This window comes from Medicago truncatula, chromosome 8 (assembly GCF_003473485.1).
Source record: "Medicago truncatula cultivar Jemalong A17 chromosome 8, MtrunA17r5.0-ANR, whole genome shotgun sequence".
Lineage (NCBI taxonomy): Eukaryota > Viridiplantae > Streptophyta > Magnoliopsida > Fabales > Fabaceae > Medicago > Medicago truncatula.
The window spans coordinates 11964100-11982184 of record NC_053049.1 but is presented as its reverse complement, the minus strand read 5'-3'; the positions used below and the strand labels follow the sequence as shown (position 1 = coordinate 11982184).

The 18085-nt window shown below is 30.2% G+C and overlaps 3 protein-coding genes across 3 annotated transcripts; all 3 read left to right on the top strand.

Moving 5' to 3' along the window:
- The first annotated feature begins 3080 nt into the window (after positions 1 to 3080).
- Positions 3081 to 5993, top strand: LOC11440399 ((+)-neomenthol dehydrogenase). The gene is made up of 5 exons (XM_039828536.1): positions 3081 to 3142; positions 3263 to 3509; positions 3598 to 3654; positions 4733 to 4912; positions 5128 to 5993. The coding sequence occupies exons 1-5, from the start codon at positions 3123 to 3125 to the stop codon at positions 5503 to 5505; spliced, it is 882 nt and encodes a 293-aa protein (XP_039684470.1). The 5' UTR covers positions 3081 to 3122; the 3' UTR covers positions 5506 to 5993.
- Positions 5994 to 13974: 7981 nt separating this feature from the next.
- Positions 13975 to 14490, top strand: LOC11443412 (ras-related protein RABB1c). The gene has a single exon (XM_024773507.2). The coding sequence runs from the start codon at positions 13975 to 13977 to the stop codon at positions 14488 to 14490; it is 516 nt and encodes a 171-aa protein (XP_024629275.1).
- A 2899-nt stretch (positions 14491 to 17389) lies between these two features.
- LOC25500943 (ras-related protein RABB1c) lies at positions 17390 to 18022 on the top strand. The gene has a single exon (XM_013589449.1). The coding sequence runs from the start codon at positions 17390 to 17392 to the stop codon at positions 18020 to 18022; it is 633 nt and encodes a 210-aa protein (XP_013444903.1).
- The last annotated feature ends 63 nt before the right edge of the window (positions 18023 to 18085 follow it).

The following is an 18085-nucleotide window of genomic DNA, read 5'->3' as shown; positions in this document are numbered from 1 at the left end:
TCGTTGATTCAACCACGGAGTCATTGGTTGAACCGCATGACTGAATCAGATTAAACATGATAACTTGGGTATATAAACCGGTCTCTATAAAAAAAATTAAAAAATCAGTCCTCCATTTTTTTTAAATTAAAACAAATGTAGGAGGGAGTACTATCTTTAAAATGTTAAGAAATGGGATCAAATTTTGGTTCTATATTAAAACAAATTAAACATCCATTGTACTCTAATAAATTAATGAGATGTGAATATATTTAGGTTCAATTGCTAAGCAGTTGTCTTATATTTCGTAAAGTGTGAGTTTAACTTCGGCTATTAACATAATAATTTTATTGTTTTTTTTGAAGGAAACATAATAATTTTATTGTTGAATAATTTATAAATACGTCTATAAATATTTTATGGGTTTGTCTAACATGTGCAATATTGCACAAGTTAAAACAACTGAAAATGATAACTTTTTATTGAAAAACACTAATTATTTATTTATTAAAAAGTTATATATTTAATATTTTAAAGACCTCTTTTCTTAACATATGCAAATTTGCACATGATAAAAAAAATCCATATTTTATCATCTTCTTTAACTTTGATGAACCCCGTGATAAATTCAACTTACCCTTAACTTTTTACTTCAAAAGACACCAAATAAAATTGATCACATCTCATGTGACAATTTAATTAAGGTCCCCCCCGCACAAAAATTATGCAACTCAAATTAGATGCTTGCATGAGAGATGCTTAGGTACCGTTTGGTCCGGCTTTTTCCCAGTTTCTCTATGTTTTTAAGGAGAAGTTAGGTCAAACACAATATCAATAAAGTACTTTCGAAAAAAAGTACTTTTTTTAGAATGCATAAAATTGAATGAAATGAGCTTTAATCAAAAGTTGTTGAATGTTACTTCAAAAAACTATTTCTCCTCAATTTATTTCACAAGCACCTCTCTTCAACTCACGCTAGAAACCTTTTATTTTATTTTTTCAATATGCTTTTTTCTTCCATTTTATTTTATTTTATTTTTTGAACCGATCCATTTAATTTTTTTTTAATGACGGTCCATTTAAGTTTTATTATCTATTTTTTAAGGAATTTTATTATCTTTTTATCACTTATATATTAATTTCAATATCTTTTGATTATCACAACCTCGCAAATATTTTATTCACGTTGTCAATGAATGACACCGAATATTTTTATTCTCTTCCTTCAACCTCGGAAATATATACACACACATTAGCGTTTAGAGTAATACTTTATGTTCGTCTGTCTGTTTATTTTGTTACGCTAATGGGTATAATTTTTTTTAGTGTTGTATAATGCGTAATGCGTATAATTATTTTTATAAACTTTTGATTTTAATTAAAAGTACAAGTGTAGTTGCCTAAAAAAATTATACTTTATATATTTTACACATTTGTATTGTAACAAACTATGCATATCTTTTTCTTATTAAAAAAACTAAACATATCTTTTTGAATGACACCAGCAATGTAACAAATATAATATTATATAATATAAATTCTTATCTTTTTGACTGACATTAAAAATATGGTATTCTTATAACAAAATTTGTTATAGAGTATAATTGGAAAAGAAAAAACCAATTATTCTCATTATATGTACACACACATATACATATTATAGATGTTATCTCTGAATATATGATTGAGCGTGACGAAGAAAGCAATATAAACGAAGAAATCAGTTCATATAATCCAGGAAGAGTACAAGATGGAGGCTACATGAATAAAGTTAGAAATTAAATAGGAGTTGCATTGATGGAGAGTAGAAATGTTTGAGTTTGTAATGATTTATGTTTTTTTTTTTTTTTTAAAGATGACTATTGTTTTTAATTTTTCAAACTACTTTGATATTATTTATGTTATTATTTGAGCCTCCTTAAATTATTTCTCCTATTCAAATATTTAACAAGTCCTTTATATGATGATACAAATTTGTATTCATGTTACACAAAATAAACATCATTGAGTAAATATAGTATTTGTAAAAATATATCTTTTATATTTTAAACATTTTTCCTTCAAAAAATATTTTAGACATTTTTTTATTTATTATGTTAATTCATAATGATTTTTTTATTTATAGACAATGCATAAATATATACAAGGTCCCGGGTTCGAACCCCAGACACCACCAAGAAAATAATAAATTCAAAGTTTTGTACAATATTTTGTCAAACAGCTTTTAACTTAAAAATAACTTTAGAACTGAAAAAAAATAAAAAAACCAAACAGCTTTAGCTTTTTTCTTAAAGGGTTTTATTTTAACTTTGTTTTAAAGTAGCTTTTAGACCGAAAAAAAGCCTGGTCAAACGATACCTTAATAAATTACATATTAAAACGAACAAAATAATGCGGGCCAACGGCAATTGATTTTGTTGATAACAACAAACCTTAAAATCCATAAAACGTACAAAAAATAACATAATTAAAACAAAAATTATTGAACACCAAATTTGACTTAAAACTCTTGAACATTTAAAGACGTACGGTTGGTTGATTGAGATAAAAATAACCACAAATCCCTTTTTCCCTAAACAAAAACCACAAATCCCTTTTAATTTGTGTTAAATATGTTTTGGTCCCCATTAATATTCTAACCTTTTATTTTAATCCCTTTAAAATTTTACTTCGACTTGTGGTGTTTCAAAAAAATTTCATCGCAATTTTTTATCTCTTCTTTTAATCAACATGTTTCATTCAAAATTTTGATTTTTTTTACTATAATGTTTAGAATATTATTAAAATATACATAAAAAAAAAGAATAAAATAATTAGATTTTTTTTATCAAAACATGAATTAAATATGAATTTTATGTTTTTGACACTGAAAAATTCATACTTAATTCATGTTTTTGTTAAGAAATTCTAACTTTTTGAAAGATATTATTATAATATTCTAAACTTCCCTGCAAACTTTTGAAGGACTAAAATTGTAAACTGAAAATTTTTGAAGGATTAAAAGTCAATTTTTTTTGAGGAGGACTAAACAAAAAGTTGGAAATATTTATAGGAAACAAAAATATATTTATTCCTTTTAGTTAACATCATCATTGTTATTTAAGTACACTCACATTTGCTTGCACTTCACTCTTACCAGAGCAATGACAGAAGCATCAAGAAGGTATAGTACCATTTTCCTTAGCCTTTTTTTCTTCAACGTACCTTACATATGCTTGCAATTAACAACTAGCTTGATTATAATTAAGGACTCATAATCTTACCATATTAATCTTGTTTCTAGGTATGCACTTGTAACAGGAGCTAATAAGGGAATTGGTTATGGAATATGCAAGAAATTGGCTTCAAGTGGTGTTATGGTAGTTCTTACTGCTAGAAATGAGAAAAGAGGTTTAGATGCTGTAGAAAGTTTGAAAGAGTTAGGTCTTTCTGACTTTGTGGTTTTTCATCAACTTGATGTCACTGACCCTATAAGTGTTTCTTCTTTAGTTGAGTTCATCAAAATCCAATTTGGGAAGCTTGATATCTTGGTGGGTATTATATATGATAGTTTTCAATTTCTAATTCTTAACTTGTTAGTCAATAAAGTTTATTTGCATATTTGGAATCATTGTGTAGGTGAACAATGCTGGTGTTGCTGGAGGAATAGTGAATGGAGAGAATGTTGTTAAAATGGTCAGATTCCTTGTTGTAGAAAACATGTTCTTTGTTATTAGAGATTTTTCCATGCAATCTTGTTAGCATATAAGCATCGTTTGGTCTTGATCGGACGGTTCAAATATTAATCTCAACAAATCAAATTTTTAAATAAATTAAAAAGTAGGCTTGAGAGTATCATTTAATCTTGATCGGATGGTTAAAATATTAATCTCAACAAATCAAATTTTTAAATAAATTAAAAAGTAGGCTTGAAAGTATCATTTAATCTTGATCGGATGGTTCAAATATTAATCTCAACAAATCAAATTTTTAAATAAATTTAAAAAGTAGGCTTGAAATTGAAGTTATCAAATCCAACTAAAATGGTGCAAGTCATCTTTTATATAACATCCATCTCTAGTCATCTTTTATTTATTCTTGTATGTTGTATTTTTTTTTTTGAACAAGTTATATGTGTTTTTTTTTTTTTTGACAAATTGAACAAGTTATATATGTTGTAAAAAAAGAAGACATGACAACTTCAATTGTACAGTGTTTGATAAGTAAAATTGTTTCATGGAGATAACAAACTGCAGGCAAAAGACATAGCAAAAACTGAAACTCTAGTTCCCCACTAAACCATACTATAACTTTTTGTCTCATGTACAATTTGTCTAAAATACCAAAATAGTCTTTTGTGCCTCAAAAATTGTATAAGACTAAAAATACTATAATAGTTTGTACAATATTATTCGGCCTTATGTTGTGTTGTTATGTCTTGTGTTCTATGAAGCACGGACACTCATCGGATTAGGCGTGTCTCGATGTTGGATACATGTCGTGTATGACACCAACACGACACCGACACATATAATTACACTGAATTATGTGATTTTATCAAATTATTAACAGTGTCGGCGTATTAGCATCCGTGTCGTGTTTGGTGTCCGTATCTGTGCTTCATAGCTTGTGTTGTTCTATCCAGTATTTACTGTTTTTCAGATAAGCGCACCTTTAAAGTATTTTAGAGAGAGCTTTATGTTCCTGCAATCGGAAGAATTTTTTGGTAAAAGACAAAAATAATTGATTACACAGTATTGATTTGATTTTGTAGGTAAGGGGTGAAATATCTGATTGGAATTTAGCACTGCGTCAAACTTATGAATTAGCCGAAGAATGTGTTGAAATAAACTTCTTTGGTGCTGAAAGAGTAACTGAAGCTCTTATTCCCCTGCTCCAGTTATCTACTTCACCCAGAATTGTCAATGTCTCCTCTAGACGTGGAAAATTTAAGGTAAAACTATTTCCACATTTTTCTCTCTCTCACACGGTATCGGACACGCTATTGACACGTTGACACACTGCCGGTAATAACTTTTAAAAATAGAATAATTGAATGTAACCGATTGTGCAATATCGTGTCAGTGTCGGACACCAGACGTACACGTCTTCAATCTCAAGTGTCGGTGCTACCTAGGGTTTTATTATTTTCTTCTTTTATCCTTTCAGTTTATGCCAAATGAGTGGGTAAGAGGAGTATTTGATGACATCAAAAACGTTACAAATGAAAAACTTGGTGAAGTGCTTAGAGAGTTTCTGAAAGATTACAAAGAAGGAGCATTGGAAACAAAAAATTGGCCAACGTTTGTTTCTGGTTACACAATGGCAAAAGCAGCTTTAAATTCTTACACAAGGTTGCTAGCTTTGAAGCTCCCTCGTTTCCGCATAAATTGTTTATGCCCTGACTTTGTTAAGACTGATATTAATGAGATGAAAGGGTTTTTAAGCATTGATGAAGGCGCTGAATGTCCTGTTAACCTAGCATTGTTGCCAGATGATGGCCCTTCTGGTCAATTTTTTTTACATGATGAAGTTATTTCATATTAATAATCCATCAACTTTGTCCCTAAATCAACACTCTCTCTCCAATTTTATCCTTAAAGTATATACATATAATGTAACAATCAATACTTAAAGTATATGAAGTTCGTCAATTTAGTCTTTAATATTAAGATGTTAAGGACTAAATCCACTTGGATTGGTGATGGTATTGGCGAGATTTAGAAATGTGCTCCTCCTTGAGGTCTCGGTTCAATTCTCTTCAATACCAATTAAGGTGGATTAATTTAGTTTTTTCAAAAAAATATGTTAAAGACTAACATGATGAATTTTCAAATACTTTAGGTCAAAATAAACTATTTCATACGTACTACTACTTATTATTTTTATATATTTAAGGACTAAATTGGAGATAGAATATTAATTTAGGGACAATGATTTCTTTTGGATTCATATGACTGCCCTGCTTGTGGCCTATTATATGTGTTGTTTATGATACTAGCAAAGTTTCTGAATGTGACTGTATTAAATAGTAATCTGTGCACTATAAATAATTTTCTAGCTAGTGTGTTACTGTCAAATAACATATATTGGTTGTTCCAAATATATATATATTTTTTTTAAGAAGTTAAATTAACCCATCCAAATTGACATCGGTAAGAATCGAACCTGAGACCTCGAGGAGGAGCACACTTCCAGGTTATAAACTAATACCATTAGGCCAATCCAAATGGGTTTTGGTTGTTCCATATTGAAATCATAGGCTAAATGTTTAGCATATCTTAATCATTAATATCTTAATAATTTATTTTAGACATTCAGTTTTACTTTAATGAAATTAATGTGAAAATTGTAAGATTGTTTTTTTTTTTTTTGACAAATGAAAATTGTAAGATGAAACTGATGGATTTCATCACCCCCTCTTCAATTTAATAAATAATATATAAATATAATGAAATAATTGACCAATACTTAAATATAAGAAATCCATCAATTTAGTCCCTGATATCAAGATTTTAAGGACTAACACGATGAATTAACGATTTAATACTAATTATTTTTAAAGTTAATATATGTTTACCTACTTTTTTTTTTGAGATTACAAGTTTTGCTTTCCTGTAAATTGAAGTTTTCAAAGGGGAGAGGAGAGGATCTCTTTAAAATTTTATTGCATTACCAAAATTATCTTTAGATTAATTTCAAAAATTCAATATTATCTTTGTGACAACTTTTATTATTATTAGGTTTTTTTAAACATATTATTATTAGGTTATATTATCCTTGTAACAACTTTATTATTATTTTTTAAAAATAAGTTCAGCTTTTATTATTACTAGCGAAAAGACGGGCACTCACGTGTATGTCTTTCCGCTCTTTTAATTGCGCAAACATGTTTTTTTTTACACAGATTGCGCTAACATTTGAAAATTATAAACGATGTTTTTTATGAAATTTTGATTTTGATGAAAAGTAAAAATATAAATGTTTGTTGCATTCAAATTATAACAAACCAAAATAACCATGTTTATTTATTTCATTGACAACAACAATATAACAAAAAATATAATATAATTTTTTAAATGATACCAACAACAATCTTTATCATAGAAAAAATTGTTTAAGGGTATAATTGTGATAATGAAAAAGTAAGTACTAATATACTCATCTAGTTTGTTACACTTTTTAAAGAGTAAAGGAAAAAAAATGGATATATATATATACTCATATCGTGTTTGTTACTTTTATTTTAATATTTGAATTTACTCTTATCTATTTGTTATATGTGTTATTTGTATTGAAAGTTAAGGGTAATTTTAAAAAGAAAAAATGTCAGTCCAAAAGAGCCAAAACATGCTATTTTCTATATATATATATATATATATATATATATATATATATATATATATATATATATATATATATATATATATATATATATATATATATATATATATATATATATATATATATAGTATAGAAGATTAGATTATATTATCCTTGTAACAACTTTTATTATTATTAGGTTATATTATTCTGGTTACAATTTTTGTTATTATTAGGTTATATTATCTCCGATCTATGAAATCGTAAAAACAAGCATTTTCGAATATTTAATTAAGTTTAAGGGTAAACAATAAATACATTTTAAAATCCATCTCTTCTCCTTGTGAATCAAACACACTTTTAATTAAAATATCTTCTCTCCCCTCCCTTCCCTCTTTTGAACCAAACATATATTTAATTAAACGGTAATGCAAAATGATGCGACATATATATGCACGAAGTGAGCACGAACAATTAAAACATGTGATTTCTAAAAAAAGAGTTGGTGCAGGTTTATAAATTGTCTTTAGCCTGGGTATTTCTTAAATTAAAATCAAAATATCAAACAAAAATATAATATCCCACATCCAAGATTTTCACTCGACATCTTATCTTTTTTAAGACATCACCTCACCGCTTCAACTAGTGCTACTGTCACCTTCTTTTGTTGAGATTATCTTTCAAAGTCTAGTATTAAGCACTTTTGGATAAAACAAATTTAAAAAAGACAAGAAGAGAGAATGGGATATAGGTGTGTATTGTACGTAAAGTTATTTCGTGCATTACACGTTATGTTTCGCATAATTAAGTATTTTCCTTAATTAAAATATCTTCACTCCTCTTCCCTTCATTAGAATACCTCTCCTCCCCTCCTCCCGTTGAACCAAACAGGGTTAGATGAGACTTAAAATTTTAAAAAATAAGTATGGTGTTTTCTCATTGAAAGAAAACCCTAATTTTTTCCTTATTTTTTAAACATCGACCTCTTTTCATTCCAATGAATTCTACCCAAATTAATGTCCTTAATCGCCTTCTTGCAGTTTGATTCCATTCTAATATTTCAAAAACAAGCATCGTTTTGGCTTCATACGATTGATTCGATAATTTCATGCACCTTGTTGTTGCTGGAACTCCTTGATCTTATTATAACTTACTAGGTTTAGGTCCGGTTTTTTTAAGGAAGAAATTCATTGCATTTCATTAGCTAAAATGTACCAAATACATGAGAGCTAGGATTAAATGGGGCTTCCCGAGCTAACTCGTGGGGGACCCCATTCGTTTACCTCCTATTGAACTCGACATGAGAGTTTTGAAAACTATTAATTAACTATTGTCTACATACAAATATGATACAACCAAAACTCGCTATTATCATCGATAGTTGAATTTACTTGATCAAAATCTCTTTTAGAATCAAGAGCAAACTCCACATAGTCAAATTGAATATCTGACACCCATTCCAAAGTTGTATATAACCTGACAGCCTCCCCTGCATCAACGTCACACAGAGGAGCAAACCAATCTGTTTGTGCAAGGACAAAATCACCAGTATTATCTCTAAGACACATTCTCAACCCGACCTTATTAAGTGAAGAGGAAAAGGAGGCATCAATGTTGTATTTACTCCTACCAGGTGCCGGTGTCTTTCATGCTTCTCATCATGCCTCATGAGATTATTCTTAACCGTGACCGACCTTCCAGAGCTGTGAGATCAAGTCCGCTTTTTTTTTTTATTGCGTTAATGCGTATAAATTACAAACAATAGTTTTTGTAAAATATAGATTTTTATTTTGAATATAATCCATACTATATATAAAGAAAATAGAGTATTTTGGGCTGACTTTTTATTATTCCAATTATACCCTTAAATAATATTTTCTATATAATATTATATTGTTGATGTTATTAAAAAAGATAAGAATTTATATTACATTTTGGTGTTATTGAAAAAGATACATATGATTTGTTGGGTTTGTTACCATTTAATAAAAGTCATAAAATATTTCTACTTGTAATTTTTATCAAAATTTCATATAATATACCTTACATTGTTTACATGCATTAGCAGAAGTCTTATTCCGCATTTTCATATTGTAATAAACTATACTTATCTTTTACAATAAAAAATAATATCAAATATAATAAAAAAAAAATTATCTTTTGAATGACGACACAAAAAATATTATAGTATTCTTATAACAAATTTGTTTTAAAGATATAATTGAAAGCGAAAAAGGCAACCCAAAATCATATATTCTATTTATATATATAGTAGACGACTTAAGATTTTAGTTCGGATACCCTAAACTCTCGTCCCGACTTCCTACCCTCCATCTTATCTTATAACTTAATTTATTTTTTTTGTGGTGATTTTATAACTTAATATTATTTAGCTTTTCCTTAAAAAAAAAAAAAGATTATTTAGTTTTTTTTAGGCTATTAAGATTATTTAGTTATTATTTTCTCCATCTATCATATATATTTTATCTTATTATTTTGAGTTATTATTTCAGAAAATTAGCTAGGTTGTTATCACTTAGTAATTATCTTGATAATTAGTTTTTTTTTCCTTTTTATTTTTTTGACAATACAATTAGTTTTTCTCTTCAATTTTTTTTTTTAACAGAAATTTTTTATTAGGCATCACAAGAACAAGAAGTGGTTCGCATCGTTTATTATAAAAGCTTGTACACAATAGCAAAACAAAAACAAAAACTCCTAGCCCTAACCGAAAGAGCAGCAGAGGGATAAAACCTAAAAGGCTAAAACTAGTCTTCACCCTTTGTCACTTCTTTATTCTCTGTTCCAAAAAACCTAAAACCCAAGAAGAATAAAATGTCTTGCTCATATATCTTCGACTACATAATAATCGGCGACACCGGTGTTAGAAAATCATGTATTCTACTTCAATTCACAGACAACCGTTTTCAACCAATCCACAACATAACAATAGGTGTCGAATTCGGTGTCAAAATAATCAACATCAAGAATAAGGGAATAAAGTTACAAATATATGACACAACAGGGCAAAAAAATTCAGATCATTAACGAGATCATATTACAGAAGAGCAGTAGGTGCATTACTAGTTTATGATATAACCAGGAGAGAAACATTTAATCACTTGGCTACTTGGTTAGAAGATGCAAGACAGCATGCAAGTTAAGATATGATTATTATGCTGATCTATTATGTAAAACCCTAATTAATTGATAAATATGTATGTTGAACTTTTCTTTCAAAAAAAAAAAATGCATGTTGAACTTGGTTTTTGAGTGTACCGTAATGCATGGGATCTTCTATTAAGTCGGTCCTATTGTTTAACTATTTAATCGTCATTCCATCATACGGTTAAACATAATACATACTTTGAAAACCTAAACCCTAAAATCTAATCCTAAAAAGTTAGTCCGCGATACATTTATAATGTTGTGGCTCTGGCTGGAATTCCAGGAGGACAATTGGACGGAGAGGCAGTTTTACTTAAATTATTATGATTTACTTAACATGTCCATTGGCAATAAGTTCAAAACAATATTATAGTAAATTTTATTAATACATTTTAATTTGAGAATGATTTGTGGTATTAGGAATATGAAATTTTGTGTAGTTATTAACCAAATTTTAGAAAAGGTCAGTGATCGCAATAGATAGGATGTAATATTATGGTTTCTATGTCATCGCAACCATGGTTGAAAACTGCACCAACCTCTTTGTGATTCTCCGCAATGCCAAGAATTGCGATCGTGCGACTGTTAGAGCGAATTAAAACCTTGGTTATTACTTCATTCAATATAGAGAATGATTATTTGTATATATGCCAAACAATTAAAGACATCTGAAAATTATTTCTCCCTTATATTTTATTTTTGCATTAAATTTCCGATTTCCAGGGAAGCGTTCCCTTGGTAATCCTAAATTATGTCGAGGAGTAAGAAAAGTCGGCCCAAAAATTGTTTCATCAAATTTGAGCTCTTGGAACACACTACAAGAAATTATGTGATTTGCTACACCCATTTCCGGAGCTAATTCGTAGCTAATTCCTAGCAAACGAGTTTAGCTAGAGATATGCTAGGGAATACCTTTTGATTCAGCCGTAGCATGGATTGAGAGACAAATTTTCTAGGGAATTATTTCTTAGTAAATCCATATCTACTAAAACAAAATTCCTAGCAAATATTTAGTTAATCCGCAGTAAAAAAGAATTCAAAATGAATTTTTCGCAGCGAAATAACCATGACTTATCATATCAATTTCGCAACAAAGCTACAACAACATAACTAAGACTCGTCGTAGCAATTCCATAGCAAATCTACAATAGAAATTTAACAAAATTTTCTTTAATGGATCCCCCTAATAGATCTAATTAACCAGTTGAGGAAATCACTTGACTAGTTATTCCCCCTTGTATGAAGAAGAAACATATTGTTAACAATAGTCAAATTTACTAACAGTTTGAAGTCATGCCTTCTTGACATTTCTGCGCATTTCAAATCACCCAAATTGTTCCTTGCCAAATAATCCAATAACATTTCCACAATTTTCCATTTAAAGCTTCGCTACTACAACATTCAAGTGAACAAACAAATTCGGAGGAGTGATAAACATAAACTCTATCCATCGCATAACCAAATTCCCTACCTTTCTCGACACCTCACAAAACAAGAAAAGGTGACATGAAGTTTAAACTTCCATCTCCCACAACGCACAATTCACCGATGCATCTAGAGGAATAATATTTCGAATAGCAAGATTCATACTTGTTGGAACATGATCAAGCAAAAGTTTCAAAGTGAAAGCAACCACTCAAGTAGGAGCTTGGCCTTTCCAAAGGTAACGAAATACCTTCTTCTCAACTTCACCCCATCTCTCTTCCCACACCATCAATTTTTCCAATAAAATATATGTTGAATTCACCCAAAGTAAGCCATTCTCCTCTGGTCTCCACTTCCAAGAATCCGTCCCTTGGGAACAATAAAATCCCTCCAACACCTCCAACATATCATTTAGTAGCCTCCTCTCCCATACAAATAAAGTTCTCCGCCATGATAAATCAAATTCCTCAAAACCATTTGTCAACCCCGACATCTTCCTAACGGAAACTTCTTTATAGATTGAAATAGAAAAAAGTCTAGGAAATTGTTCACATAACTTTGAATTCCCCCTCCGTTTATCTTGCCAAAAATTAGTCCACCCACTATCACCAACGCACCTCACCACTTTCAAATTGAACCAACCAAAACCTACACTTTCCTCTTAAAACAATAAGTCCTTCCACCAAGTAGATGCGTACCACGGGCACGTGGCGCCACCTCCTTCCAACTACCTCCCTACTTCCCTTTTGTATTTCTCTACTAACACCTCTCTCCACATCGGTTTCTCACTTTGTAACAACCTCGATCTCCATTTCGCCAACAAACTTAAATTGACTATTCTTACATCCCTCACACCTAGTCCTCCATTCTCCTTCGGTTGACACTCCTAGTCCACCAAGTTTTCTTGTTTTTTGTTGAAGGAAAAAGATGGCCAAATTGATTGGAGTAAAATAATAACTCAAACCTATGAACAAACTTAAGTTGGTATTAGAACAAACTTCTATGGAGGCAAGGACTTGACCGAAGCACTTATTCCTCTTCTATGAACAATAACTTTGGTTACTTTGCCTACTTTGGTAGCTTATTTGGAAACTTAAACTAATAAAAAATATCTCAATAAAATGGTTTATTGTAGACAAATTTTAGCAAGTTAGTGGTTTATGTTAGTACACAATATGAATTTTGGATATCCTAAAAAACCATTTGTTGTCCCTTAACTAGGCAGGTTTCGTGATAATACAACCTTTCATAAATATTTTTTCTCTGACACGTTCAACTCCGCAGCCTGTTGAGAATTTAACTAGATGTTACGGATTATCAACGATATAACAATTTGTTATATAGATTATATATAATAGTGAAAAGACACGTGCCCGTCTTTTCGCTCTTTTTATTACGTTAACGTTTGAAAATGATGAACAGTGTTTATTTTATAAATTTTTTGATTTTAATTAAAACTAAAAATATAAATGTTTGTTGTTTTCAAATTATAATTAATTAACAAAGTAAACTAACTATCTATTTCATGGTTAGTTAACAAAATAACAAAATATATAATCTGGTTTTTTTTATGACACCAAGAACAATCTTTATTATAGGATAAATTGTTTTAAGGTATAATTGATATAATGAAAAAGTAAGTATAGAATACTCATCTAGTTTGTTACACTTATTAAATGATAAAAGGAATAATTGATATAATGAAAAAGTACAGAATACTCATCTAGTTTGTTACACTTATATAAAGGAAAAAAAAATAGATGTAGATTGTTACACTTATTAAATGATAAAGGAAAAAGTAAGTATAGAATACTCATCTAGTTTGTTACATAAAAAATATATTACTGTATTTGTAGATGTAGAATAGATTTATCCTTCAAAAATTTTATACTTATCTTCTGAGTGTTTTGAATTGTATTTCATAATATTAGGTAGTTTTTATTTTTTTTTTTTTTTTTTTTTAGAAAATTGGGTAGGTTGTTATTACTCAGCGAATATCTTGATAATTAGTTTCTCTATTCAAGTAGGATTGTGTCCCTATAAATTGGAGTTATTGGTGCTTCACTCTTTGCTTCTTCACAACAATTCTCGTAGAAAAAAATGTCTCGCTCATATGCCTTCAAATACATAATAATCGGCGATATTGGAGTCGGAAAATCATGTCTTCTACTTCAATTCACAGACAACCGCTTTCAACGCTTCCACGACACAACAATTGGTGTCGAATTTGGTATCAGAACAATCAATATAAATAATAATCCAGTCAAGTTACAAATATGGGACACAGCAGGTCAAGAAAGATTCAGTTCAATAACAAAATCATATTACAGAAAAGCAGCAGATGCATTACTAGTTTATGATATAACTAGGAGAGAAACATTTGATCACATGGCTACTTGGTTAGAAGATGCAAGACAACATGCAAGTTCAGATACGATCATTATGTTGATCGGAAACAAGAGCGATCTTGCGTGTAATCGCGTTGTGAGTACCGAAGAAGGTGAGAAATTCACAAAGGAGAATGGTTTGATGTTTATGGAGGTTTCGGCGAAATCTAGAGAAAATATTGAAGAGGCATTTGTAAAAACTGCAGAAAGTATATATAAAAATATCTAGGTTAGGGTTTCTGATTTGTTGGATGAGACTCATGAAATCAAAGTTGGATATGGTGGACTACCAGCAGAAGGTAGGGATAATCGTGAAAGCTTTTATGATTTGGGTAGAAGGTGCTGCAGTTGAAATCAACATACTCACTCAACAAGTCGATGTATCACACTTGCTAATTCAAAACATTCACGTCAGCGAAAACATTAAGTAAAGATTTAAAACAAAGGTTATATTGAATACATAAATCATATACAATCGACTAGATTAAAAGTAATACATTAGATTCCTAGCTACTTGCTTTTAATACCTCGTACAAAGAGAGTTTACGTACCCTGATTGGAATAACTAAAAAAAGAAGAGATGAATGCTGTTCGAGAAGCATCTATAAGCTTGAACTCAAGCTCCAAATCTCTCCAATAGTTGAAATTGATGATCTTATCTTTGTTCACCTCTCTCTTAATTTCATGTTTCTTAACTTAAGAAAAAACATTAGATGATTAGTTAACCAAGCTTAATCCCAACAATACGACCTCTTTTGTTACATCACTTAGATTCAATGTGTAAAGTATCTTTTACACCAATCCTAATCAACTTTTTCTCATTTATTCAATTTTAAAGCTCATCATTTTTATTTAAGTTTATTCTTCTATTTGTTTTTCTCTACCAAACTATTCAACATTAGTTCTCTAAGTTCTCTAAATTAAAAAAGTTTATAATTTGACTTTTAATCTTTTTCTAATCGAGCATTAGTTTATGAATAATTTGTTATTTAATTTTTCAACTAGAAAAATTCAACCGGATTCGTAAACTTTTAGAACATTTTTAATTAATTTCCTTGTAAACTTTTAAATACTCAATTCTGAGCCCGAAGATAAATGTAAATACCTTTCTAAGTGCTCTTTGAGCTCGAAGGTCTTCCCTGCCTTGGACTGGGGCACCATCCCCTCACCCTAAAAATTTTGTAACCAAAAAAATTCTGAATACTTCCCAAGTGATCTCAGTACCTACAACTTCCAACCTCTGACGAGTGTTCTCTCGCCAATATTCAGCTTCTTTAGCCAGCATGTAAGTCTCGAACAACACCTTATATGCATCAGGGAACATCATCATTATGTAAATCTTCTCAATCGCTTGGATCCAAATCTGAGCACCTCGAGGATCGTACCTCCCCTTGAAATCTTCACGGTGCTCGGAACTCGTCGTTACTTCCCTGCTGATTTGGATGCCATCGCTGGCAAGGCTTCAGCAATTGCCTGATCATTTCTGCCTCCTACCGTTTCTTATATGCATCACCATAAATCAGAAAATTACTAAGGAGTTAGGCATTTGTAGTGTTCACACACATGTAGCCTAATATGACATGATAAAAATATAAAACCTAGGCTGTATATGGACCGACCTGCTCTAGTACAAGCTATGTAACACCCTAAGACCCCGACTTTGTTTAATAAATAAAAAAGAATTTATCAATCATACATGTGCTACATTTACTCAGGAGTTCACTATTTTATAAAACAAAGATCATAATTTAGCAGCTAAATAGTTCAACAATTTCAAGGAAACAAATTAAGTTCTCAAACACCAAATAAATAAATCAAAAGTTCCAAAAACTTTAACCAAGAAAACATAAATCAAACGACAAAACCCCCGACCCTAGTGTTACATATCATAACACATATTTGACTACATAGTTTTTTCACTAATAAATGTTTACCCCCTGCAATTTTAACGGTTTATGGTTTACCCGTTAGAAAAAATTTATTTAGATTCAAACCCTATAAATCGATGATATGGCAGGAGGGTAAACCAAAATATGCTCAAATTACAGAGGACAAAAGTACCTTAAATTTTGAAATTTGATGCCATGAAGGTCCTAAACCATAGAATCTTCAAATTACATGGTTGGAATCTAAAGTTTTTCTTTTATAGGGGGTGAGCTAGAAACCGCTAATATTACATGGGGGTAAACATATATTAACCCAAATATTAATAGAAATTTTATCTAGCGAAATGGAACTCGCACAACATGACGAACAATATTTAAAAGTGCTCGCACTTAGTGTCCGAAATGTATCGAATAAAATTTTCTATTATGAAGTCCAGAAGTTCTAACTCAACTGTCAAAATATCAAAACTGTTAGGTCGAACGCCATAATCAGAGTTTCAACTTCAACACCTCTACTCACGTATGCAAGTTTATAATGGTTTTGTTATTTTATCTATCTAAAAAAATATCTATTATGAAAAGTACCTATTAAAAACCAAAACATTTAAACAAAAAATAAAAGTTAACAAATAAAAAACTAAATAAAAAAAACTTCATGTAATTGTAAGTTGTAGAGCATTCGTGCATGCGACGACAAATAGTGTCGTGGGCTTTAGCATTAATCTTTTCATATTAAAGTTATTCAAAACAACTTAAGTAAATGATATACAACCGAGTTGTTAAGAGAAAAATAAAACAAGTAATACAATAACAACACAACCAAAGTTTTTAGCTGAATTTTCAAATATAATAATAATATATATTGAAGATTTTTGGGGAAAATTTGAGAAGATGTCAAAATAGGAACCGTTGATAGGAGTGGAAATCTACGGCTGTGAGTTTATAAGGGAAAGGGTATTGAGATCTTGATCCGAGACATGAGAAAGGAACCAATAGAAGAATAGAAGTTTTTTTTTTTTTTTTGTAATTTAAGATTAGCTAGTTTGTTTTTTTTAAGGAAGATTAACTAGGTTTGTTATCACTCAGCGATTATCTTGATGGTTAGTTTCTCTATTCAAGTAGGATAGTAACCCTATAAATAGAGGTTATTGGTGCTTCCCTTTTTTAAACCATCACAACTCCTTACTTTCATTCGTTCCTTGTTCCCTCTTTGCTTTTTCACAACAAATATCGTAGAAAAACATGTCTCACTCCTATGCCTTCAAATACATAATAATCGGCGACACTGGAGTCGGAAAATCATGTCTTGTACTTCAATTCATGGACAACCGCTTTCAACGTTTCCACAACGCAACAATTGGTGTTGGATTCGGTTTCAAAACAATCAACATAAACAACAATCCAGTAAAGTTACAAATATGGGACACAGCAGGTCAAGAAAGGTTCAGATCAATAACAAAGTCATATTACAGAAAGGCAGCATGTGCATTACTAGTTTATGATATAACAAAGAGAGAAACATTTAATCACTTGGCTACTTGGTTAGAAGATGCAAGACAACATGCAAGTTCAGATATGATCATTATGTTGATCGGAAACAAGAGCGATCTTGCGTGTAATCGTGTTGTGAGTACCAAAGAAGGTGAGAAATTCGCAAAGGAGAATGGTTTGATGTTTATGGAGGTTTCGGCGAAATCTAGAGAAAATATTGAAGAGGCATTTGTAAAAACTGCTGAAAGTATATATAAAAATATCCAGGTTAGGGTTTCTGATGTGTTGGATGAGACTCATGGAATCAAAGTTGGATATGTTGCTGCAGAAGGTAGGGATAATCGTGAGAGCTCTTATGCTTTGGGTAGAAGCTGCTGCAGCTGAAATCAACAATATTCGACATATTCATTTAACCTAGTTCTTGAATGTTGTTTTTTTATTTTATTT

Bases quoted from the DNA above. Each gene is read 5' to 3' on its own strand.
- LOC11440399 (XM_039828536.1), top strand. From the start codon at position 3,123: ATGACAGAAGCATCAAGAAG. The intron at 3,143-3,262 runs GTATAGTACCAT...TCTTGTTTCTAG, and splicing joins ATGACAGAAGCATCAAGAAG to GTATGCACTTGTAACAGGAG. The intron at 3,510-3,597 runs GTGGGTATTATA...ATCATTGTGTAG, and splicing joins TTGGGAAGCTTGATATCTTG to GTGAACAATGCTGGTGTTGC.
- LOC11443412 (XM_024773507.2), top strand. From the start codon at position 13,975: ATGTCTCGCTCATATGCCTTCAAATACATAATAATCGGCGATATTGGA.
- LOC25500943 (XM_013589449.1), top strand. From the start codon at position 17,390: ATGTCTCACTCCTATGCCTTCAAATACATAATAATCGGCGACACTGGA.